Source organism: Aplidium turbinatum, chromosome 4, assembly GCF_918807975.1.
Source record: "Aplidium turbinatum chromosome 4, kaAplTurb1.1, whole genome shotgun sequence".
NCBI classification, from domain to species: Eukaryota; Metazoa; Chordata; class Ascidiacea; order Aplousobranchia; family Polyclinidae; genus Aplidium; species Aplidium turbinatum.
In genome coordinates this window covers 45992333-46019446 of record NC_137475.1, presented here as the reverse complement: position 1 = coordinate 46019446, position 27114 = coordinate 45992333, and the positions used below count along the sequence as shown (strand labels likewise).

Sequence of the window (27114 nt, the reverse complement as noted above, 5' to 3'; positions counted from 1 at the left end):
TTGATCTGAAAATGTGATCCATTTCTATCCGAACCTGTAGCGCGGACACCTCAAAAAAGGTTTTCGTACCCAATTAAATGGCTTGCTGTAGCCTAACTGTAAAATGTAGGGCTACTTGTCCAACTCGGAAACAAATACTTTCTGGTAGGCTACGTAAGAAAGATTCGATCAGGTGCTTTAATACGCCGACCACTGAATAATAAGATTGCATCAAACGATTCTATCATGTACGTTATAACGTCCGAGTTTTGTTGCTTCTACATTTTTCTACACCTCTGCTATGTTTGGCATATATTGTTTTTTTGTTGTGATGGACAGAAATGAAACAAACTGAACAAAAGAATTACAACCAACAAAACAACTAAAATTTAGGAAATACCGCAAGTCGTCCACGACAAACCCAAAACGTTTTGTCTAAACTTTAGACTCTAAACAACCACCATAGAATTTTGGTACAATCCTTTGGTGGCGAGGTTTGCAATTTTCGTCACAGCTTTAGTTTCCGGATCATAAGAAAGTACGTTGTCCAAGTAGATACTTTCAGAAGGCGTCTCTGGTGGGGAGGTGTATCTGTTGAAAACAGCAAAGAGTTTGATTATTTAATTCACAGCGATCTCCACTAAGCATCATCACATGAACAGAAATAAACTTCCATCATAACTTTCAACCACTCACCCTCCAGCGATGATGATCTTTCCATTGTAATAACAAACAGAACAATTCCATCGGGGATCCACTTCAGTATATATTCGTCTGCTCCACGAATCACTCTCGACGTTGTATCGCACGACGGAAAAACATGTGGATTTCCCTCCTGTTCATAAATATAATTTCATAAATTTGCAAAACCCAAATTTAATACAGCTAGCCCAAAGACCGTAATCATGCCCATGTGGCCGTGTTAGTGTAAATTAAGCAAACACTCTTCCCTGTTATATTTTATTAAAACAAACTTGGGAAATTACTTCTAACCTAATAAAACTATTTTGCAGTTAATCCTGGTAGTTCTGTAATCTTGGGAGACGTAGACAATGAAATTTAAACTCTTCATCGATTAAACTTCTGTCGATCATCGATATGAACATGACAAATTATTGTCTTCGTGGTCGCTACACCTAAACTATTTCCTTCACTAGGTGCTGCTAAATAGGCAATTGTTGGTGGTGGGTGTTGTCCACTCATGAAGTGAAATCATCGTAGGCTCATGTTGATTGATTGATTGAATCTTTATTCTCGGACTGGGAAAGCTTCTTGCAGAGCTTAATCCTGGCAGTTTCGCATACTTGTAGAGGCTTTGAATCACTGACGCAGGCCCGGTCACCGAGATTGACAGAGTGAAGTTTCCGATTGTTGAAGTCTTGTTGCCGGTGAATTATTCCATCCATTAGGTGTCGCTGAATGGAGAGCAGTCCTTAACGTGCGTTGCTCAAGCGCACATCCCGAGAGTTAAACCAGCACCGCTATTGATCTTGAAGCTTCTTCGTTTCAGAAGTGACGCGCTAACCAACTGAGCTCTATCGGGGCGGACATGTTTGTATTTCTGCACGAAATTCAGAATACATCGAGACCTTATTGAAAAGAGGATCAACCATATCCCAGCTCGTTGTCTAGCAATATGCAGCGATTTTATTTCTACAATTTAAACAAACCAACCATACAGCTTACAATAATATTGCTTGCATATATAATTATCTGTGATAAATAGGCTACATATTTACTACACCAGGGATAGGCAATCTTTTTGCATTTCGGGCCGGTTTAAGGCCGACATGATTTTGCAAACCAGATCAATAAAACACATATGCTTGGTTTGGTGCATGTAAACATATGATAACTCATTCAGTCCTCATAACTCTGCTTCCGTGAAAGCTCTGGGTTCCTTTGCAATACTAAAATGCACCCACCGAGCGATTCTGGTAGTCAACGACACCCACAGTGTGTTCATTATATTCAGCCTACTTCGTAATTTTATTGTGTTTGCTGTTATTTTGCCGCTTTGAAGGAAACTTTATGAAATACTTGTTTGCTTCTAGTTTGAGTACTTTTGGCAGCAAACGTTAACTAACCATTGAAAATAGAAGAGATTTTTTGATAGCTGAGTTGGTCAAAATTTTGCAATTTATGGAGCATTTTGACCTCGGTTTTCTGTGGCCTGGTGACAAATTCCTCATAGACCGGCACCGGACCGCGGCGGGTGGTTGCGGACCCCTGTACTACACGGTGTCCGACGTTTTTTTGTAAACAATTGCTCGTTTTTTCAAAACAAGGCACAAGAGAATGCGAAGAACATCGCACAATTAGTCTGATGTCCCATATTATTAAACTACTGCTGAGAGTCATCATGATCAGAGTTAGAAACAAATTACACCCAGAAATAAACGAATGCCAATATGGGTTTATGCCTGATAAAGGAACAAGGAATGCGGTCTTCATTCTGAAAAACCTCGCTCAAAGATCAATCGAAATGCAAAAAGACCTGTACTTGTGCTTCATCGACTATAAAAAAGCTTTTGAAAGAGTTCAACACAATGAAATGTTATGCATGCTCGACAGAATTGGAATAGACGACAAAGATCTAAGAATCATTCAAAATTTATATTACGAACAATCAGCTGCTATCAGGATAAATGATGACTGCATTGACTACACGCCCATTCAGAAAGGAGTAAGACAAGGTTGTGTGCTGTCACCTGACCTTTTCTCATTATACAGCGAAATAATTTTAAGACATATTGAAGATGGAAGAGGTATTAGTATTGAAGGAAACAACATTAACTACATACGACATGCTGACGACACCGTTTTGATAGCCGACTGGGACGTAAAACTGCAGAACATATTAGATATTGTGTGTACGAAAAGCAAGATATTTGGGATGGAATTAAATAAAAAGAAAACAGAAACAATGGTCATAACAAAGAAAAAAGCAACCGAAACTCCTATTTGTAATTTATCAGTTAATGGAACAATTCTTAAACAGGTCCAAAAATTCAAATACCTCGGTACTATGGTAAATTGGGATGCAAGAGACGAAACAGAGCTCAACATAAGAACAGCCCAAGCAAAAGCAAGCTTCCAACAAATGAAACCAATTCTTTGCAATAAAAATATCTCTTTCAAAACAAGATCTAGAGTTTTAAAGTGCTATATTTATCCTGTTTTTCATTACAACTCTGAAACCTGGAATATTTCAACGAAAATGGCAGAAAAGATTAATGCTTTTGTAATGTGGTGCTTCCGTAGAATGCAACGCATTTCATGGCTGGCAAAGAAAACAAATAAAGAAATTCTACACCAAGTGAACCAAACCAGAACTCTGTTAAAAAGTATGAAAACCAGACAATATAAATTTCTCGGCCATGTAATAAGAAAGCAAAAACTGGAGCATCTCTCTTTAACTGGTAAAATTTTTGGAAAGCGGGCACCTGGTAGACAAAGACAAACACATCTGGAACAATTTAACGACAAAACAAAAACAATCATCCATGCAACATATAATAGGAACATTTGGTCTAATTATTCATATGAGGCCGTCGATGCCTGGTTCAGGCAAGGCAATTGAAGAAGAAGAAGAATTGCTCGTAAAACAATTGTTCGTAAAATTAATTCTTTGTAAAACAATTCTTCCTAAAGCATTTCTTCGTGCATGCGATTGAGATTTGATGTATACGAACAACTGTTTGCGAACAATTTACCTATAACCGTATTGCACTACATTCATAAAGCCTACATACATAGCCTACACCCTTGTGTGCATTGTTTGACTTGGGGCCGTTTTTTCACGTTTTTCGAAGATATTGTTTTATCATTCAATCCTAAAACGATTTTTATTATGGTGGTTATGTTGTTCAGAAATGTTAGTCCATAGACTTTAATGAGAGCATTTTAAAGTGATTACACATTAATGCGTCACATCACACGTCACATCACACGTCACATCACACGTCACATCACACGTCACATCACACGTCACATCACACGTCACATCACACGTCACATCACACGTCACATTAGAAGTTTTCAGATGGTTCTGGGATGGTTTAACAGGACCTTACTCCATGCCATGCGTCAAAAATTGTCACCAATTTTTCAAATTAAACAAGATAAAAGAGTTGAACTGGCCTGGAAACTCACCAGGTTTAAATCTCATCGACATTTTATAGTCTATCGTAAAGACTCGTCTCCGCAAAAAGGATTGTGCAGCCAAAACCAAGCTGATAGGGGCCACAATTCAAGTCTGATACCACGACGAACAAAAAAAGGAAAACTGCAAAAATATAATCGACTCCATGCCCGAGCGAGTTTTGCAAGTGGTAGACAATAAATGTTGGTTCGTATTGAAATGTGAAATGATATTAAAAAATAATGCGAATAAACGATTATCTCGATGAAATAATTATTAGGCTATTGTTTAAAATGTTGGAGTCAATTAATGCACAAAGGGTATACGTACGTTATTTTCTCCATGCACTCACCAATGATATAAACATCATAACCGATGGCAACAGCAGCATGTCTATAGTGGATTTCATACTTTGGAATGATTTTCATCTTTTGATGTGCGATTGAAAATTGCTTCAAAATCAATGAAGCCGATGTCGATGGTTCTTGTTTTTCTTCTTGATCGATGGCGATAAGGTATTCTAACATCATTAACATCAAAGCTGCAGTTTATGGAAATGAAACATGTGGTTTAAATAGAAGTGTAATTTTCCGCGATTCAGGTATTGCCAAATTGTCTTGGTTGAAAGGACAGAGCATTACGCACCATCAAAAAGCGGTGACGCAGCTAGGAATAAAAATTTAGGAGGGCAAAACCAACTGTTGTGGGGGGGCAAACGTTATGCAACATGAATTACAATGTTATTAAAACGTTGTAATAGCATCAAAAGATATTTTTTTGGCGGCAAACTCATATTTTGGGAGGAGAGGGGCGATTTCCCCAAAACTTCTCGTGGCTACGTCTCTGCTAGAAAGCTAACTTTTATATTGCCAAGTACCTTCGCAGGAGACGAGAGATACAAAACGTTGCATCGCCTTCAGTCTTGCAAGTTTTTTTCCAACTTTATATCGGGAACGGAGCACTTCTCCATCAAAAGTTTTGCAGTCAGGAATGGTGCCACAACCTCCCATGAGATAAATTGCATCTACAACAACGCGGAGTTTTTTTTAATTTTATGTTTATTAGTTCATTGTTAGTTTTATTGCGCTGCAAACAAATTCAAAAATACACGAGTTTATTTTTTAATTAACCTTGATATTTTTAACAAATCTTTGAGCAAATAAGTTAAAGTGAAGACTTCTGTCTTACTTGCATGCACAACAGCCGTGTGTAAGTAACGTAAACCATTGATCTTGATGCCAGTGGGTTTCCAGAAGATGTATTCCTCAGACATATCGATCATATACACGATATTGAAGTCTTTATCATGTTTTCCCCCTATCCAATAGATTCGGCTGTTTTCACTCACCAAGGCTCCAGCGCTGTTCTTCCTCGGCAATTCCTGTGGAAGTAATTTCTCAAAATAAACGAAATAAAGAAAACAAAAACAATTCTACAGTAGGCTACATTCAAACATGAAAGTTGGTTTGCAAATGGCAACAACTTTTGCATTCAAAATCTCCTGCAAACTGTTACTGAAAGTCTGCATCACGACTCTTTCGCTTAATATATAATTTCCTTGAAGATGTTTTGTCCAGAATGTTTATGAGCAACTTCAATCTATTTAAACTTTTAATCAAGCAAAACAAAGCAATAACGAAGCATTTTTAAACGGTTCTATACATTTGAAACAATTGGTTTGAAATGCGAGAGGTCTTTTTCTGGGTTATTACTGTATATCGACTATCCCTGATGTCGACCGTCCCTGATGTCGACCGTCCCTGATGTGGACCGTCCCTGATGTGGACCGTCCCTGATGTGGACCGTCCCTGATGTGGACCGTCCCTGATGTGGACCGTCCCTGATGTGGACCGTCCCTGATGTGGACCGTCCCTGATGTGGACCGTCCCTGATGTGGACCGTCCCTGATGTGGACCGTCCCTGACGTGGACCGTCCCTGACGTGGACCGTCCCTGACGTGGACCGTCCCTGATGTTGACCATCCCTGATGTTGACCATCCCTGATGTTGACCATCTCTGATGTCGACTATTCCTAATGTCGACCATTCCTAATGTCGACCATTCCTAATGTCGACCATCCCTGATGTCGATCGTTCCTAATGTCGACCACCCCTGATATCGACCATTCCTGATATCGACCATCCTTAATGTCGAACAACATTATTTCTTGTTTAATCAATCGTAATGTTTTTTTTTTAATTAGCAAGGCCTAACCCAGACATTTTCAATTTTATTTTAGATCGTGCAAAGTTCCATGTGGTTTATTTTCCTTTATTTATGGTTTGAAAAAGTAAAATTTTCTACCGAGGTAACTTTTCTGCAGTTTAAAGTAAATTGACAAAAATTTATTCAGGTTCTTGAAAAAAATATTGCGTTAACATTTAAAATGAGGTGCAGAAAGTAGAACGTTGCCGTAAAATTCAAAATAGAAAAAGCAGTAAATACTGTTGTTGGCATTGAATCGCCCTCTTCAGGCAGTCGGATAAGCGCTTGGCTCCACAAATAATGAAACAGCGATTTTCTAGAAACTGATTCAACTCTCGCGTTCTCAGTTTGAACACGTTTAGGACAGTTCCCCATTCAACGGCACCGAAGAGGGAACTAATTACAATCAAGCGAATGCTCCACTTAGTACATCTCGGCGACAGCAGCTGCTGCGTCGGTGATTTAAACTTTTCACGAATATGCAAAAGAGTCAAGATAAAATTTGGCAATTGGTTGCGTTTCTCCTCTATAGCCTACCAAGAGACAAGATGCAAGTCTTGTGGATTTTTTGCCTAGCAGGTAGAATGAGGGGCTGGCATGTTTCAAGTCATTAACAGGTTTGTGTCTTTGAAAAACTTTGAAAAAATGCAACTTTATCTAAAAAAGTTAAAGTTAAAATACCAGTGCTAAGACATAAGAATTATGTTTTGTATGTTTTATTGGAGTGTAGAGATAATTTGGAGAAATATTTAAAATTTCACTTACATGTTCAATCAATTCTTCTTCGGATACCTTCGGAAGAAGTTGATACAAAAACACTGGGTTGTTGGTATTAGGATTTCTCTCAATGTCTTCTTGGACAATCGCAAATATTCTTTTTGGCTCTGAAATTGTTCAGTTATTCACAAGCATCTATAAATACTTTATTCCAGGGATTTTTGTCATTGCGCTTGCCATCAACAATAGAGTGGATCGTTTTTCAACTTTTTTTCTTAATCGCTTATTAAGAGCGCGGAAAAGCTGCGCAGTGACATCGTAAGCACAACTCAAAAAGAAATTTCCTTTTGATATTTGTTCATGTAAATGTGCTGAAATGGATAAATGTATTGTATATGTATAAAGACGCAAAAAGTTCCAACCACTAAGCAAGCATTCTTGATTGACCAACGTACTGTACGTAAAAGGAATTGACACGAAGGAAACGCTTTCTTTGCAAAGAATGGTTGCACGCAGAACTTCCGCGATAACACAAATGACACCTGAACCAAAAGCTTGTAGCTCGAATGCTGCATATCACATGGACGACGACTCCACCAGTGACGACGACTCCACCAGTGACGACGCGTTCGATGGCACTTATGTGTGATTGCTATGCCATTTTTGATCAAGCAGCGGCCGCTGTAGCGTCTGCTGCATTGCACGACGGAGGTATGGTATTGGTTAGTGCTAATAAAACTGGTATTATTAGCCTAATAGAAACAAAGTTCGATAATCAAGAAGAAATCAAGAAGAAATCAAGAGTCTAGGTCTTACATTTTACATGGTTTATATTTTGATGGCAGAAAAGACAAGACACTAAAGATTGAAGTAGACGAGCATTGGGTGTCTCATAGAAGATCTGTTGTAGAAGAGCATGTGTGTATTATCGCCGAACGTGGATCTCAGTATTCTGGCCACGCAGGGGCTCTATCCACTTTTAGAATTCGGGGGGGTGATTTTTGGACAGTGGGCTAAAATCGTCATAGTCATTTCAACTTCTGGGGGCTGCGCCACCCAGACCCCCCATTGCAGCATCAGCTTCTTTATGATTGAAGCATAGGGTTTCCAAGTCGTTTCACAAAGTATGTTTCGGAAAGGGCATTTTTAGGTAAGCAAACTGGTAGTCACTTAAGAAATATTTCTGGCACTGCAAATGAAAACTCGAACCAATCGAAACTACGTTTTCTGTGACGTGAAAAAGGGAGAAAAGAAGATGATACAAAGCAAATCAAGTGCTGGATTTTCTATCAGCTGTTTGTTTGTTTGTTTGTTTATTTGTTTTTTATATTTTTACCCTGCATTGCGAGAAAGCGGACTTGAGCGCTATGCATCGGTGTACGCCTTCTGACGTACACCTGACCCACGCTGCAGCCGACTGCAATGTCTGTTTCCGGTTGTCTACTCTACTTATGACTTAAATTTGGTACTACCCATTACTCGAAATCGATCACTGAGTAGAGGCAATTATACTCATAGTGCAGTTTCTTCCCCAGAGAAACAACAGCAACTGCGGGGGGGTGGAGTCGAACATGCAGGCTCTCGACTGCGAGCCCAACGCGCTAACCACTCGGCCACTGCTGCCGACTAAGTTGGCAGCTGCTTGGCTTTTTAGGGGTTAGGGTTAGAAAGTAGTCATTTCATTGACGTGGGTTCGATTCTCACAACTGCTATAGCTCTTTTTTCTTCTGTAATTACCAAATAAAGTTCAAAACAAAGATTAACTGTCTGGCTAAGTGCGAGAAAGGTCACAATTGGACGGTAGCCTCTTATAACATGTTCTGATTGGTTGGCGGTGTCATTCTAGTCATTTGCAGTGGCAGAATTTTTTCTTGTTAAAGTGGCTACCAAGCAAACTAAGTTAAAACACAGTGTAAACGCTTGGCTCGTAGTTCAGGGTCATATTGAAATGAAATATATATTCATATTGATGAAAAATTCAAAATGTGCTAACAGCGAAAATATATTTTTCAAAATTTGACCAATAAAATATCACAAAACCTTTTCAAAGCCAAATGAGTGGGGGGGGGGGGGGGTGATTTTGCATTGATCACCCCCCCCCCATTCCAATTAGTGGGGGGGGGGTGATCAACCCTCTCCCCCCTTGGATAGAGCCCATGTGGCCACGTAAGTCCAGCTTCGGAAACAGCCAAAAGCATTACCGACTCCATAATATCAGTAATTGATGATAGAGGAACATATATCAGCTTAATAACAGCCTTGGGGTGTGATGGTACTGTGGTAAATTCGGGTCATACAGGCGGTGTTATCCTACTGTTGGAATTAGAGTTTGGAAGACCGCTGCAATGGTTGATATGTCAACTCCACGCAAACGAATTACCCTTGCGGCATCTTTGAGTTTTTGGATGGCAGTACAACTGGTCCTCGTGGGTATTCCCGATAGATTGGAAAGGCTTTACTTACATGTGATAAAATGCCTATCCGATGACTTGAATCAATACCAAGTAATTTTCCTCATATGGGTGTTGTCGTGAACTAATAAATACTTTATTACGCAAGCTTATATTAACTTTAACAAACTAAATGGAACATCTAAATAAATATAAACAAATGAATTAAGCTTAGTATACTTCAGACAATAAGATTATTCAACCTGAACCGCACCTCAACATAACAAGCAAGTAAACAAAGTGGGAGCGCCAACTGAACAGTTGCGTTGGCCAAAGGCATTATGCGGGGAACGCGGCAAGAGTTTCTATTGTAGCATACAACGCAAATTACACGACATTCACCCCCTCATAAAAATTACAGTACAATAAATATACAAACGCTCAATTATAGTTCAGCCCTTTTGGCGGTTTTTTTATACGAACAGAACGCCAGTTTTTCTGTGTTTGCAATTCAACATTAGGTTGCTCTCTTACAGGTAATTTCACGTTCGACGTCATCAGAAACATTTCTAATTCTGGAGTTCACTTCATTCGATTTTCCCCACTTCAGCAGGGTTGACGGGGTCGGCAAAGTCTCGTCCTGGCGCTGCCAAGTCTCTGGCAGATACAGTTTCTTACCTTCCATTTGGAACGTTTACCACAGCATAGTTTGGATTTGCATTCACAAGTTGAACCTCGTCCACTAGTGGATCGTACTTGTTACGTACAAAACGTTTTACCAGTACCTTGTCTTCTTCAGTCAACTACGAAGGTACACATAACCCAAAAGTTAAGCGTCGTGGAAAATTGAAAAGTCTTTTGTGAGGGTTTCATTAGTGGATGTGCATAATAACGATCGAAGTGAATGCAATACTTCAGAAACAACTAATTCCCATTGGGAAATTTCTAAACTTTTAGTGGGAAGAGCTAACTTATTCGCATTCCAAACAACACCATTATAACGTTCACACTGTGAATTTCCACGCGGATTATACACTGACGAATGTGTTGTAGATGTGCCTCTCCCACTTAGGAACTGTTTTATATTTTTCGATATGAAGCATTTTGCATTATCACTATGCACTACGGCCGGCATGCCAAAAATGTTGAACAAATATTTTAAACAAGTAATTACGGTATGAGAAGTAGTGTTACAAGGATAAACAAAGGGGAAACGCGAAAATTCATCAACAACAGTTAAGAAACGATTTTTAGTATTTGACAGCAATGATCCTTTAAAGTCAATACTCAATCGTTCAAATGGTTGCGTTGCCCTAATCAATGTAGCTTTTGGAGATTTATAAAACCTTGGCTTCACTTCGCAACAAACTTTGTAATTTGTGACCAATCTTTTCACATCATCTATCGAGTATGGCAAATTCATTGTTCTTACAAAATGTTGCATTCTCACAACTCCCGGATGACACAAATTTTCATGAATATTTCTTTCTATGTATTCCCAGTTGTACTGGCACAATACGCACAAGATAAAGCATCAGATGCCACGATAAGTTTGCCTTTGCGATACACGATATCATACGAATACTGTGCCAATTCGACTCGCCAACGCATTATCTTGTCGTTTTTTATTTTTCCTCTTCCTCTGTGGTCGAACATAAAAGCAACTGAGTTTTGATCAGTGATCAAAGTAAAATGTCTGCCTAAAAGGAAATGTGACCACTTTCGAATCGCTTCTATTATGGCAGTAGCTTCTTTTTCGATACTGGAATATCGCTTTTCGTTCGAATTCAGGGTCCGAGAAAATAACGCCACAGGCCTTCCCGCCTGATGTAATATTGCGGACAACGCAATATCCGAGGCATCAGTTTCGACTGAAAAGGGCAAGTTTTCATCTATTACCTTCAAAGTGGCTTCTGCCAAGACTAGCCGAAAATCGTTAAAACACGAGATAGCGTGATCACTCAAGGGAAACCTATTACTATCAACAAGTGGTTTTATTTTGTCCGAATATTGCGATATCCATCGAGCATAATATGCCATAAGACCAATAACTCGTCGTAGCTCTTTGACTGAGGTTGGAACCGGCATTTCTAATAACGACTTCACTCTATCGCAATCAGCGCTTAAACTGCCATTACTTATTTCATACCCCAGTAAGTTCATCTTGTCCGTGGAGTAGGTGCACTTGTTATTGTTGAAAGTGAGATTGCACTTGTTTGCAACTGTTAGGAAATGCTGAAGGTTTTCATCATGTTCTTCCTTTGTCTTACCGCACACGGTAATATTGTCCAAATAAGCAAACGTGCCTTTACGATCATTGCTCTCGATGATATTGTCAACAATTCTTTGAAATCAAGGTACAGCATTTGTTAATCCAAACGGTAGTCTTTTGCTTTGATACAATCTACCATTGGCTTCAAAAGCTGTATAAGGCCGATCTTCCACAGGAATTTCAACTTGATGGTATGCACTTTTCAGATCCAATGTGCTAAGAAAAGAATAGTGAGCAATCTTGTTGACCAAATTTTGCATGTTCGGCAATGGATATCCGTCTAACAACGTAAACTTATTGATAGTTTGACTGTAATCAATGCACATTCTTTTCCTGTGATTTTCTCCAGATACCACAAGGACTTAAGCTTGCCATGGTGCAGTGCTTGGCTCAATTACACCTTGCTGAAGATCTTTTTGTATAGTTTCAGTTATAAACCTTTCGTTAGCAGCAGACTGCTTTCTGGACTTAGTCACAATTGGCTTACATTTGGGCGGTAAATGTTGAAACAATCTTGGACAAATATCCGATTTCACGCATTTTAGTGCCCCCAGATACAAAGGAGCTTCGCTACCTCCAAAGTTAATTTTTGCGTGCTTATGCTGAGCCAAGAAGTCTTGCCCCAGAATAACGTCCGTTAGCAAATTATCGAGTACGATAAGTTTCACTTTATCGTATTCATGTCTTTGAAAGCAAACTTTAACAGTAGAAAATCCATCGCTTTGGGAATTTTTTTTATTTACGGCCAAGTCAATTTCATTAAACTCCGGTTCGATAGGAATTGCATTCTTTAAAGCAAAATGTTTGCTCACATGACTTAGGGTAGAACCCGTGTCCACCAGTGCTCTTGCAGTGACACCATACGCACAGTGTTATAGTTAACTTTACTTGGAGCAGAATGTAAGGAGAATAAAGAAGCACTAGACGGAGTTTGTGAAATTCGTTTTCTATGAGAACGACACTCTTTTGCATAGTGACCAAGATAACCACTTATAGCACTTACTATTCTTCGCAGGGCATCTTTCTCTTCCATGATTGTCAGGACGGCCACAGTGGGAGCATTTTTTCTTCAAGTCAGCTGCAGCACAACTTTCATTTAACGGAAGTCTTTCACACAAGGAAATCTCTTGTTCAGCCGATTCTCTCTGAGAACATTGCATCTCATTGGCAAATGTTGATGTGGTTTCTTGGCAGTAGGTTTGCTGTTGATTTGAAACTAGAAAGGCTTCAGAATTTTTCTGAGCAATATCTAATGAGCGAGCTTGATTAAAAATAGCATCGAGGGTTAAGGTTTCTTCTCTAATATTTTCCAAAAGTCTTTGACGTATTGATGCAGACAATATCCCTGATATCAAAGCCTCGCGAATTGCTTCATTGCGGCAAACTTCCGCGGTTACGGTTTTACAGTATAATTGCAATCTCGAGATAGCTGCTTCAAGTTACGTAATCATCTAATGACTGTTCTGCCTGTTGTTTGCACGTCATTAGCAAATGTCTGGCAAATATGAGATTATTTGGTTTCACGTATAATCTTTCTAAAATTCTTATTGCAAGGTCATAAGTATTACATTCACTGATGTAATCGTAAACATCCTTATCAACGTGGGCGATCAAACATCGCAGTTTATCGTCATCACTGATCTCTGGTTCAGCTGGAAATGCTGCAAGAAAATTCACGAATGTTCGATGCCAATGTTTCCACTCTTTACTAGCTTGACTAGAGTTGGGATTAGCGCTGAACAAACTGGGCTTTATAAACTTGCTATCCATCTTCAATTAGTTTGTTTAATTGTCGTGAACTAATACATACTTTATTACGCAAGCTTATATTAGCTTTAACAAACTAAATGGAACATCTAAATAAATAAACAAATGAATTAAGCTTAGTACTTCAGACAATAAGATTATCAATTTGAACCGCACCTCAACATAACAAGCAAGTAAACAGAGTGGGAGCGCCAACTGAACAGTTGCGTTGGCCAAAGGCATTATGCGTGAAACGCGGCAAGAGTTTCTATTGTAGCATACAACGCAAATTACACGACATGTGTGACCGATTTAAGTACGGACCAAAGATACCTCCGGGACATTTGTCATTGTGTTTGTAGAAGAAAAATTCCCAGTTCACTCGCCATAAGAAGTCCAGGTAAGCTTAATCACTCACGTTGGCTAACTGCGGGAATCGCATTCTGCGGTTGTACTAGGGACCATAGAACCCTTCGATAATCTAAACACGCTGGCTACCTTTGCCATGAAGGTATATGCTTCTATGTGGTTCAAAATAAAATGCAATCCACTCTGTATCAGCGGTGCTTTTCATCTCTGGCAAACCATCAGCAAATCTTGCTACTTGTCGGATAAACTAAAGGCGATTGTCGACCCTGTTATTCAAAAATATGGATTTTTTGGCAACAGCAAAAAGATACTTTTATCAATGCTGTTTGACAAAAATCGCATGTGCGTGAGCTGGGAATACGCCGTATTCTGCTTGCACGAGAAGCACTGATATCAGGCGCTTCAAACTGCCAAAATTAAATTTTAATGCTATCAGTTATGTTGATATGATATGCTGGCAAACCGATAACGACAAAACCGAACCTCCAATAACTATGGAAATGACAACAGAGAACTTTGGTCGTTCAAAAACATCAACACAAGCCAACATTCTCTCAATTTCCCCTGCCACACGCAAGCAGTCGAGCGAGGTGTCAAGGTTGTCACGGAGGCCTTTTTTGCAGTATGTGGTGCTGCTAACCGCGATGGATTCATCAGAAGTCGGCTACAGTCCAGGAAAGACATGGTCAATAAATACAAAACAAGATTTCAGACTAGGTTCATAAAACGTTTGCGTATCCTACATGTACTTGCAATTGTCTATGTTGACTTGAAACTTTTGCGTATCCTACTTATAGGCTACTTGCAATTATACTTGTGTCAGTGGCGTAGCCAGGAATTTAGAAAGGGGGGGTTTTGACGGCGTGTTCGCCTAAAGCCTCCCCAAGAAAATTTTTTGAAAAATTACTTTGAATTTGGTGCATTCTGAGAGCATTTTCAACAAAAATGTGGGTATGAATATTCCTGTAAATTGGTGCTGTCTGGTGGCATAGCAAAAAGGATAAGATCATGTTTTCTTCGGTATTTTTAGGAAATAAAGCTAAGTCTCTATGTTTTCTTGTTGCTAATTCCTGACTGAGATATTTGAATGTTTGGTATTGGCAAAACTCGCTCTTTTAATGCAGTTTCCGTTTAAAATTAGGCAAACTTAGTTTTAGAAACATAAAGAGACTGAAAGCATCATTTTCAATATCGTGACGTCACACGCATGCCAAAGGGGGGGTTGAAACTCTCTAACACCACCCTCCTTGGCTACACCACTGCTTGTGTGTATTGATTTTCTGCGTAATTTACGATGATTCGCGGGAGGTAATGCTGTTACAAATGTGTAAAAATGGAATTTTCAAAAATTTGCAATTTTTTTTTGAATTTTGAACTTTGTTGGGGCATCCCAGAATATTAATTTTTTTAGAAAATTGTTTTTGCGTTGTACTTACAATGTCAGTGCACAACTTTTCCGCGCTCTTAATAAGCAATTAAAAACTAATACCAAAAATAAAATTTTTGGAAATTTTCTACTTTTTCTAATATTTTAACTTCTTTGGGGCACCCTGAGATATTAAAATTTTTGAAATTTTTTTTTTGTGTTGTGCTTACAATGTCAGTGCACAACTTTTCCACACTATTAATAAAAGTTGAAAACTTTCCACTCTAATCAACAACCATCTGCAGCACACAATATTGTCTACTTCGATAATTTTTTTTAGTTGAAATAAGAATGAATAACATTCACTGATCTTCCACACTGTCCCCTATTCATCCACTTTCAGACATTTTTAAACCTTCCTTCTCACGCCTTCCTTCCCACATCAGCTTTCCCACACCTTCCTTCCTACACTATCTTTCCTGCGTCATCCTTCCTACATCTTCCTTCCCAAGCCTTCATATGCTTACCATTCTTCTCACACCATTATTCTCACACCATTCTTCTCACACCATTCTTCTCACACCATTTTTCTCACACCATTTTTCTGACACCATTCTTCTCACACCATTCTTCTCACACCATTCTTCTCACACCATTCTTCTCACACCATTCTTCTCACACCATTCTTCTCACACCATTCTTCTCACACCATTCTTCGCGCACCATTCTTCTCACACCATTCTTCTCACACCATTCTTCCCACACCATTCTTCTCACACCATTCTTCTCACACCATTCTTCTCACACCATTCTTCTCACACCATTCTTCTCACACCATTTTTCTCACATCATTCTTTTCACACTATTCTTCCTACAGCATTCTTCCTACAGCATTCTTCCCACATAATTTTTCCCATGGAATGTGTCCCCACGCCATCTTTCTCACGCCAACTTTCCCACGCCATCCTCCCCACCACAGCACGCAACAACACTATCGTAACTAAAAACCAGAAGGATAAACTTTTTCAGGATTGCAATATATTAAGTTTCGATTTTGGCAGTATGATCGTTGCTTACTTCACAATGTAGATATTAATGACCTGTTTTAGCCTGTTGCTGCGAGTTCGTTGTGATAATAACGTTTTGCACTAGCTTTCGGAATACAGTTCCTCAGTCATGTGCAATGACGAATTTTCGAATTGTGGCGAATTTTTGAATTGACGATTTTTCCGGGATTGTTTGTGACATCACACCACTTCCAACTAGACATCTTTCGTAACCGTTAAACATCTTTCCTAACCGTTAGATAGCTTTCATAACCGTTAGATAGCTTTCATAACCGTTAGATAGCTTTCCTACCCGTTAGATAGCTTTCCTGGACTCGCACGTCGGCTGACTTTTGCTTGAGTGAATAAGTGTACATCTTCAAGTAATTAGACATTATGATAAGAGTTATCGATCACAAAAGCGCGGCAGCTGCACGATTAGAAATGTGGACCTCTGAGCCCGATAGGACACAACATCCTGCCATCCCACGTCCCTCCGAAAGTCTTCAACAAACTCCCACCCTTGAGAGAAGAGAGTGGTGCTGCCTAAATAGAGCCGCTGTGGAGTCGGGAGAAATAAAAGCAATCTTTTCCGATGGAAGATGACTCCTGACCCAACGTGAGATTGCGGCCTAGACAATCAGACGATGAAGCACATCCTCACCAACTGCCCCCTTAGCCCTTCATGTGATGACAACGACCTCAAAAACATCACAAACAATGCTCTTACCTGGCTCCGACACCGGCGTGACAAGCTATGAATGAATGAATCGACATCGACGTAAGAACTAAAAAAAGTAAGTAGGCCACCGTATATCAAAAACCCAAAACTCAACTTACGTTCATGAGTCGTTTGCCTCGTGATCAAGAAGACTAGCTGACCTTCAGGTGGCTGGAAAGTTGGCGATGGCACAACTAAAAATTTCACAAATCAAAATTCATTTTATTAAACTTTCGAAGCTGTTTGGCAGATTTATTTTTGGAATTTTCAATAAAAAAAACAAAAATACTGAAAAGGTATTGGTAGATTTGAAACCTTTAGCAACTACTAACGTTTTCAAACGTCACAAAATTTAAGTTCAATACGGCTAGCGCCTCCATAGTGGATGACACAATATTTTGAAAATGTTGGAAATTTAAACCTGACTGACCATGAATGCTTGAATCAGATGGACCAGACATGCTTGAACCAGACGGACCTGCAGTGCTTGAACCAGACGGACCTGCAGTGCTTGAACCAGACGGACCAGAAATGCTTGAGCCAGATGGACCAGGAATGCTTGACTCAGACAGAGCATGAAAACTTGCACTGTGCGGACCAAGCAAAGAAGAAGTTGACAAATCTGGAAGGAAGGATGTATTTTAATGGTCTTGGAAGTTTTTTGTCTGGGTATTTTTATTGCCCAAGCCAGTGGTTCCCAATCGGGGTGGCATGACACTCTGGAGTGCCATTTATAATACTCTGGGGTGTCGCAAGCTAGTTCTCATATTTGTTTTTATCTGTCTTCAAATGATTGGATAGGAAGATTGTTGCTGATAAAAATTTTCATGCACGATTATTTTAGTTTTATCACTAAGGACACTTTTTCATCCTAGCGTTATTGCGTATATAAATTTTTTTATCGTATTCAGGCTTACAACCGGTGGTTGAAAATTTAGATTATTTGGACGCTAAGGCAAGGAAGTCAATCTTAGTGTCCACCCTCAAGCATGCCTTTAAGTTTCCTGCCAAAGACACAGCCGTATGCTTTTAAGTGGTGTAGAACCGGCGCCCTTCCAAGTGCCGTTCCTGGGCTCTCACTACTCGGCTATAAAGCCGACAAATATATTTCTTTGTTTATGATATTTCGTGGTCACAAACTCGTAGTGTGGCATTCTTTTGTTGTATAGCTTAGCAGTGTTGAGTGGGGGGTGATTTTTGAGTCTCTGACTCCACTCTTACTCCATAAAACCAGACTCCAATCTAACAAATTTTATTATGTTACACTCCGAATTCATTTATTCCAAAATCAAATTCTGATCTAACGTCATAAGCTACTAGCTAATGCGCATAACACGAAATACCTCAAAGGTGCAAATATCTTTGTCAACTTTGGTAGCACGTAAAAGTTTTTAATGGCGCGCACTTACAAGCATTTTACCGCTAGGTCGAAAGTCGTAGGGACAGTTTTTATGTTTCTACCACGACAAACAGAACTTTATGCCACGGACTTGTTTAATTTAACTAAAATGCAAGGTTGCTGAACCAACTTCGAATCCACTCTATTCCGAAACTTTTGTGAAAAACAAAACTCGATATCTACACCATTTCTTGAAAATCATAAAAAAACCGGCTCCATCCATGCTCAACTCTAGTTTTGTAATTTCGATGTTTGTGCAAGTTGTGCTGATTATTATTGATTGTAGTTCAGCAGGTGAATGCTGCATAGAAAAGATTTTACTCATTTTGTCTGTTAAGAGAAGAGAAATATATTAAATTTCACACTGACTTGAAAAAGAAAACTTTATACTGAAAAGCTTGGGTTTTCTTGTTCATCAGGACAATTATCGTTTCTAGCATTAGTTGCAACGTTAATCTGATGAAAGTGAAAGTAAAAGTAACAACAAACAGGATAATTTATTGCTTCACTGACGTTTCGCGCACCATGACAATGCGCATTAGGGTGGCTCGTTTTTGAACTTTCTTTTTTAATTCGTTCGGGGCAGTGGGAAAATGGTGCCAATGAGTGAGAAAAAACTCATGACAAAATTTGAGAGTCGTAACAAACTGTCTTCAGCCTCCTCATGGGGCTCAAAATTGGAAAAATGGGGTTAAAAACGCAATTTTTTCCAAAAATATTTTTAGCTTGGGAAGATACAATATTGTTTAGATATATCTAATTAACTTAAGAAAAAAAAATTGAGTCATTTAATTTTAGACTATTCGTTTAGCTTCCTCACAGCTTCTGAAAATCTCCATTTTGCTGAAAATTTTGCATTTTTGTTTGTGGTTACATGATACATAATTGCGTTAGACATTTTGCCAGCTATAAAACGTCATTGTATTTCTCTTTATAGACCTGTCCTGAGCTGTTGCGTCATTTTTTAATGATATTGGGTTAATTTGGTAGGAAAAAGTGACGTCTTTTATTTGAATTTACGTCACTGACGAAGTTTGTAGTTATGTAACCACAAACAAAAATGCGAAATTTTTAGCAAAATGGAAATTTTCAGAAGCTGTGTGGAAGCTGAAGGAATAGTTAAAATGACTTCAATTTTTTTCTTTAGGTTAATTTAATTAGATATATATAAACAATATTGTATCTACCCAAACTAAAAATATATATTTAGATAAATTGCGTTTTTGACCCCATTTTTCGATTTTTTAGCCCTATGAGGAGGCTGAAGACAATTTGTTACGACTCTCAAATTTTGTCATGAGTTTTTTCTCACTCATTGGCACCATTTCCCCACTACCCCGAGAGAATTAAAAAAAAAGTTCAAAAACGAGCCACCCTAATGCGCATCCTCAGAGCGAATAACATACAAAATAAAATTTACAAAGTTATATGCTGCAGTGCGGTTGAAGGCAAGAAAAAAACGAAACACATATTATTTTAAAGATCGGCCAAAGATGTGTGAGCGTTAGCCTACTTATTTATGTTTTATTGAAATGTTGCTTCAAAGTGGCATTTAGTTTGTTTTTCTTCAAGTAAGCCTAATTAGACATTATGTTAAGAGTTATCGATATTGACGTAAGAACTAAGAAAAGTAAGTAGGCCATCGTATATCAAAAACTCAACTTACGTTCATGAGTCTTTTGCCTCGTGCCCAAGAAGACTAGCTGACCTTCAGGTGGCTGGAAAGTTGGCGATGGCACAACTAAAAATTTTACAAATCAAAATTCATTTTATTAAGCTTTCGAAGCTGTTTGGCAGATTTATTTTTGGAATTTTCAATAAAAAAAACAACAATACTGAAAAGTTATTGGTAGATTTGAAACTTTTAGCAACTACGTACTAACGTTTCCAAACGTCACAAAACTTAAGTTCAATACGGCTAGCGCCTCCATAGTGGATAACACAATATTTTGAAAATGTTGGAAATTTAAACCTGACTGACCATGAATGCTTGAATCAGATGGACCAGACATGCTTGAATCAGACGGACCATGAAAGCTTGAACCACACTGACCAGAAATGATCGAATCAGACGGTCCTGCAGTGCTTGAACCAGACGGACCAGAAATGCTTGAACCAGATGGACCAGGAATGCTTGACTCAGACAGAGCATGAAAACTTGAACTGTGCGGACCAAGCAAAGAAGAAGTTGACAAATCTGGAAGGAAGGATGTATTTTAATGGTCTTGGAAGTTTTTTGTCTGGGTATTTTTATTGCCCAAGCCAGTGGTTCCCAATCGGGGTGGCATGGCACTCTCGAGTGCCATTTATAATACTCTGGGGTGTCGCAAGCTAGTTCTCATATTTGTTTTTATCTGTCTTCAAATGATTGGATAGAAACATTGTTGCTGATAAAAATTTTCATGCACGATTATTTTCGTTTTAACACTAAGGACACTTTTTCATCCTAGCGTTATTGCATATACATTTTTTTTATCGTGTCCAGGCTTACAACCGGTGGTTGAAAATTTAAATTATTTGGACGCTAGGGCAAGGAAGCCAATCTTAGTGTCCACCCTCAAGCATGCCTTTAAGTGTCCTGCCAAAGACACAGCCGCATGCTTTTAAGTGGTGTAGAACCGGCGCCCATCCAAGTGCCGTTCCTGGGCTCTCACTACTCGGCTATGAAGCCGACAAATATATTTCTTTGTTTATGATATTTCGTGGTCACAAACTCGTGGTGTGGCATTCTTTTGTTGTAGCTTAGCAGTGTTGAGCGGGGGGTGATTTTTGAGTCTCTGACTCCACTCATAAAACCAGCTCCAATCTAACAAATTTTATTACTTTAGACTCCGAATTCACTTTATTCCAAAATCAAATTCTGATCTAACGTCATAGGTTACTAGCTAATGCGCATAACACGAAATACCTCAAGGTGCGAATATCTTTGTCAACTTTGGTAGCACGTAAAAGTTTTTAATGGCGCGCACTTACAAGCATTTTACCGCTAGGTCGAAAGTCGTAGGGACAGTTTTGATGTTTCTACTACTACAAACAGAACTTTATGCTACGGACTTGTTTAATTTAACTAAAATGCAAAGTTGCTGAACCAAACTTCGAATCCACTCTACTCCGAAACTTTTGTGAAAAGCAAAACTCTAAATCTACACCATTTCTTGAAAATCGTAAACAATCCGGCTCCACTCCATGCTCAACTCTAGTTTTGTAATTTCGATGTTTGTGCAAGTTGTGCTGATGTATTAAATGAAGAGAAAAGAAATAGATTAAAAAGAATTAATAAATTAATGAAGAGAAGAGAAATACATTAAATTTCACACTGACTTGAAAAAGAAAACTTTACACTGAAAAGCTTGGGTTTTCTTGTTCATCAGGACAATTATCGTTTCTAGCACTAGTTGCAACGTTCATCTGATGAAATTGAAAGTAAAAGCAACAACAAACAGGATAATTTATTGCTTCACTGAAGTTTCTCGCACTATGACAATGCGCATCCTTGTAGCGAATAACATACAAAATAAAATTTACAAAGTTATATGCTGCAGAGCGGTTGAAGGCAAGAAAAAACGAAACACATATTATTTTAAAGATCGGCCAAAGATGTGTGAGCGGTTTCTTATTTTATGTTTTATTGAAATGTTGCTTCAAAGTGGCAATCAGTTTGAAAGTAAAATTGAAGTGTCACTGTTATTGCGTTGATTTCTTAGGGTGTTATTAATAATTGATTTTCCCAAGGGCACAACAAGCAAACTTGTCTACTTTTCTCCAAACTGCATTAGAGCTGAAAGTCAAGCAGAGAAGTTATGAATTCCATTTTTTAAAGTGTTTGACATGAAACGAAGTTTGTTTCAACAATCTGCTGCTGTATTCGAGGTGAAAGTTCATTAGCCTGCCACGATATGCCATAAAATATTTTGCCTTCTGAAGGATGCTGTAAATCTAAAAAGTATGGGAATTACTAGAGTAGGCTATGCATTGTTTTTATGGCTCATTAGAAAAAGGAAATTACAAAAAATTGTGTTTTCCAAAACTGTTTGTTTTAAGATTACTTCAAAATATCGGAAATAGTTTATTTTGACGCGTCTGGGCTTAGTGGAAACATGGCCATGGTTGATTATATTATTTGTTTTGTGATTAAAATAAGTTCCTCTGGTGTTTGACGACTTTGACTGTTCACCGTTGACTGCACATTGCACAGTCATAAAAGTGAAGGTCCAGCAGTTTAAATTTAATGGTTACATTACAAAATACAAGAGACTTAACTTACGCCTATGAGCTATTCCTCTCTGAGGGTTTCCAAAGAGCGTCGCTTAGTGGGAAAATGAGGATAATGATAAACTCGACTGACCTGGTTGTGAGGACTGATCTTCATCATCTAAGGATGTTTCCTGGCGGGACTTTTTTACTGGGCAAGCACCATCCTCAACGCTCATATTTAAAGAAACTGTAAAGTTATACTTTAACAAACGTAAGAAAATTATGAACAAAATTCTGAAGTTATTAATTTATATTTAGTTTTAGCATCAGCTGACACTCAAAAAAGTCTTATAGCATCTTCAGATCCAGTGACGGTCTCACAATCATTATTAAGAGTCAAAAGAACTTGTATAGATGTCACCACATTATTGCGACAACCTAACTCCATTGCTTGATGCAAGAACAACCAAATTTTAAAGTCTTCAATATAACTCCACTGCTGCCTTCAATCAACCACTCAGCTGGTAAATCGAAACTTCGGTTTTTAATTGCAACAAGGAAGCAGAGACTGCTATGGGCTACTTTTTGTTCTCAAAAAGACTGCACTAAAAACTGGTTAACTTGTGATTTTGAAGTAATACTTTTACTATTGTGAAGCCAACAAAAGCGATGGAGCTTTAAAGTCTTTGATGTCACTCCATCGCTGCCTTCAATCACCACAGACTGGTGAATCAAAACTTTGATTTTCAATCGAGCGAGGAAGCAGGAACTGCCATCGGCTACTTGTCGTTCAAATCTGTTTGACAAATTTTCACAAACTCTTTAAGGAAAATAATTTCACAAGAAACGCAAACAAGCTCAATAACCGAGTGGTGTCGCCTTCCGCTCTGGTGCTGGTAGAACTAGGATCGATTCCAAGTTTGGTCAGTCGTATCTTTCTTACCCATTTCACTCTTTCGCAGGGAGCGTTAACCACTTTTCATGGTGATTGCGAGCTTTACAAGGATATTTAATCTGTTTGCAGTGATTTCAATGTCTTGTACTATTGTTTGCCATTATATGTGTTGAGAACTGGAAATCTCTGATAAGGCCATTTACAGTTAAGGCCATTTTAAAATCATCTCTTGAGGCAGATCTGAACACTAGACTAAGATCATGGAAGCCCTAAGAATCAAACCTAACAATCCGTCTCTCAACCGGCAGTTATTCGCCTGTGGCTTATCTTTCTTTTTGTGTGTGTTCTAATTGTTGTCACATCCTTGTATCTTACACGGCATGTGATTTGTTTCCGTGTTATTCATTCTTGCATCACTTGTTGAGGTTGTGCTTATCAGTTCGGAGTTCTTACAGCAGTGGTTCCCAACCTTTTTGTTGTCACGGACCCCTTTAGACAAATTATTAATTCTGCGGACCCCTACCTAAATTTTGCCTGAAACTCAATTAACATACTATTGACTATTGTAATAATTATGCTACTCAACTACTGTACTGTGGCATATGGCATTGCCGCTATGACTCCTGGGGCAAATATCAGGTTAAACAGTTGCTCAAATAAGAAAATAAATGAATTGTTCAAGAAATGTCAGCAGTATTTGAATATTAAGGTGACCCAAAGTGCCATGCCGAAACTTTTTCAACGTAAGCAAATTTAATGATAGGGCTGGTGTTGCCTTTCCTAAACTAAACGACTGAACTGTGGTTGAGTTTTTGACAATGCAACACGCATGTCATCTTCAACGTCCAGGCGATTTTGATGTTTAGTTTTTATTGCAACAAGATCTGAGAATCCTGCCTCGCAAAGGTTAAGTGGTTATGAATGGTAACAAATCAATAATCGCTTGCTTTGTCAAGAATGGGTAGGTTTGCAGTTGTGAGCACTGAGCACCAAAATTCTTCCACAGTTTTTAAATGAAATTCAATGTGTAATAACTCTTTTGATCTCAAATCAATTAAGTCATCTTTACTGAGATCGTCATCGCTAATATTGTTCAAGTCAAAAAGAAAAGGATTTCCAATCCATGTTTCAACTTCGTTCGGCAGGTGTTCTAAATTAAAATAACGTTGAAATGAGATTTGCTGGGTTTCCAAGTGTGCGCAAAATTTTTCTTTCATAGAGATCAAAAGAGTAGCTACATTCTCTTTGAGTTTCATCCATCAAGATAAGATTTTCTAACATTAGAAAGTTAGCATAATTACCTGCTTCCATCTGCGTTTCCAAACCGGCAACTTGGCTAAAAACGCTTTCAGTTTTTCAGCTGCATGCATCAATTATTGTCACACCCGGTACTTGAATGCCACGATTAACATTGTTAATATGACCGAAAATATCGGCTAAGTAGGCCATGCCGTATAGAAAACTTTTACTCTGAAACAATTTTGAGAGGAGACTTTCTTTTGCTTTCAAAAGAGTTGATACCTCATTTTTAAGCTGCTGCAGTCATTTTAAAACTTCTCTAGATAACCAACATACCTCAGAATGATACAAAGGTACTTCGTAATCTGACCCTACTTCTTGACAAAGCGCTTTAAAAGCACGGTGGTTTACAGCTCTGCTTTTGATGAAATTAACGACCTTCACGCAATTTGTCAGAATTTCTTTGAAACTTGCTGGTAAAGTTTTTGTTGCTAAGGCGTACCTGTGCAAGAAGCAATAGGTAACAACCACACGAGGAGCTTCGTTTTTTACTAAAGCAGCAAATCCGGATTTGTTCCCAAGTATAGGCTAGCTGGTGCTCCATCCGTGCATATAGAACAAAGTTTTTTCTAAATTCATCCAAGTAATCACGGACCCCCAAATGCTTTCTCATGGACCCCCAAGGGATCCGCAAACCCCAGGTTGGAAACCACTGCCTTACAGGCTAACTCTCATTTTATTTACATTGCAGATTTAAAGTAATTCCTGATGAGGATACACGTACGAGTCGAAAACGTTTGAGTTTGTTTTATTATGTTAGGTATCTTTGCGTAATAAAACATGTTAAACCCATGGAGATTATTTCGTTTTGTCTGTCTGTAGTCAACTTGCCAAAGCAGAGTGCATTATAAAGTGCGGTTGCTAATGCATAGTCCGGTGATTTTTTCACGCGAAGGATTGATGGTTGTCCAAAAAAAAGCTAATTAGAATGTGCATGTCCAAACTATGAACTACAGTTGGAAAAGTTTTGGTATGTTGGCCACTTCATGTCAATTCTCAGACCCAATGACACCGTTAACCAATCAGAACGTGTTTAAGTGGGTAACGTCCAATAGTGACCCTTCTAGCGCTCAGCCAGAGAGTTGATCAGTGCTTTTAACTTTGTTTGGTAATTGCAGAAGAGAAAAGAGTTATGACAGAGGTGAGAAACAAAGTTACGTCATTGAAATGTATTCCCTAAGCCTAACTCTCTAGGCCACCGTGAATACGGGGAACGTTTACTTATGTTACTTTTTATCAGAACTGTTTGCGTTTTTTCTCTGTTCTACTTCTAACTTGTGATTTATTGACATGCTATTGATTGATTTGATCTTGATCCTCAGCGTAGGAAAACTTCTTTGAGAGCTTATTCCTTGTAGTTTCGTCCTACTTGTTGAGACTTTGAATTATTGAAGCAGGCCCGGTCGCGAAATTTTTTTTCCCCACGAGAATTCTGTCTCATTGATTCTAGTTACTCTAAAAGTAAGATTTTCCGAAAGTGTTTCGAGAGATTGGTTAATTCAGATTGCGAAATAACTATTTGCCAATGAAATTCTGCAATGATATAAAATATAAGCTTTCCCTAACCCTACTTTTTTTGAAAAGCTCTTGTGCACCGCAAAAATTAATTAAAAAAAAAATTGACTTTGACGGGCGTCGAACCCTCGTTCTCACGATCACTAGGCAGAGGATGATACCACTGAACCAATCGTACCAACGAGAAAATGTTGCATTCACACGGTTTTAATACAAACTCTTACCAAAATATGTAAATGAGACAGAAATCTCGTTGGAAAAAAAATTTCACGGCACGGTCACCGAGATTGACAGAGAGAAGTTTCCGATTGTTGAAATGTTGTTGCTGGGGAATTATTCTATCCACTAGGTGCCGCTGAATGAAGAGCAGTCCCTTACGTGCGTTGCTCAAGCGCGCACACCGAGAGTCGAACCAGCGCCGCTTGATCTTGAGTCTTGAGCTGAACCACCGAGCCAACGGGTCAGACAACTTGTATTTTTGATTGCTTGATGGCTTCGAAGCTGTACTGGCTCTTACAAAGTCTGTTATGTTAAGGAGGCAACTGAGCAATCAAGCAAGAGGTCATTTAAATGCCTTGAAAAAAAAATTATAAAACACTTTTCAGATGGAGATGAAAACAAGGAATGATATCAAAAATGTTTTTGAAAAAGCACAAGATATTTTTTGCTCTGGAGTTTAACCACACCGCCAAATCAGACTTCGAAAAGCTGAAACTACTCGAGATTATTTTCCTGTTTACCAACTTTGCTGAACTCAAGATATTCAAATGCTGACTCAGATCCACATATCTTTGCTTCTTTTTCTACTGTAGTTGCTGTCAAGACCAAGGATAGGCTGAGAGTTGAAGACTTAAACT

At 38.6% G+C, this 27114-nt stretch overlaps 1 protein-coding gene across 1 annotated transcript; it reads right to left on the bottom strand.

Moving 5' to 3' along the window:
- Window positions 1-428: 428 nt before the first annotated feature.
- On the bottom strand, window positions 429-22784 carry LOC145769240 (uncharacterized). The gene is made up of 11 exons (XM_082580822.1): window positions 22700-22784; window positions 20336-20551; window positions 20021-20095; window positions 17386-17577; window positions 17075-17149; window positions 7094-7212; window positions 5312-5504; window positions 5001-5147; window positions 4476-4643; window positions 676-814; window positions 429-570 (listed from the first exon to the last, which is right to left on the bottom strand). The coding sequence occupies exons 1-11, from the start codon at window positions 22782-22784 to the stop codon at window positions 429-431; spliced, it is 1551 nt and encodes a 516-aa protein (XP_082436948.1).
- Between the last annotated feature and the right edge of the window lie 4330 nt (window positions 22785-27114).

What these genes read in the sequence shown, in the direction of transcription:
- LOC145769240 (XM_082580822.1), bottom strand. Translation starts at nt 22,784, where the DNA reads ATGAGCGTTGAGGATGGTGCTTGCCCAGTAAAAAAGTCCCGCCAGGAA. An exon ending in ATCTGATTCAAGCATTCATG is followed by an intron (nt 20,096 to 20,335) that starts GTCAGTCAGGTT and finishes TAAAATTTTTAG; the next exon opens with TTGTGCCATCGCCAACTTTC. An exon ending in CACGGCTGTTGTGCATGCAA is followed by an intron (nt 5,148 to 5,311) that starts GTAAGACAGAAG and finishes GCGTTGTTGTAG; the next exon opens with ATGCAATTTATCTCATGGGA.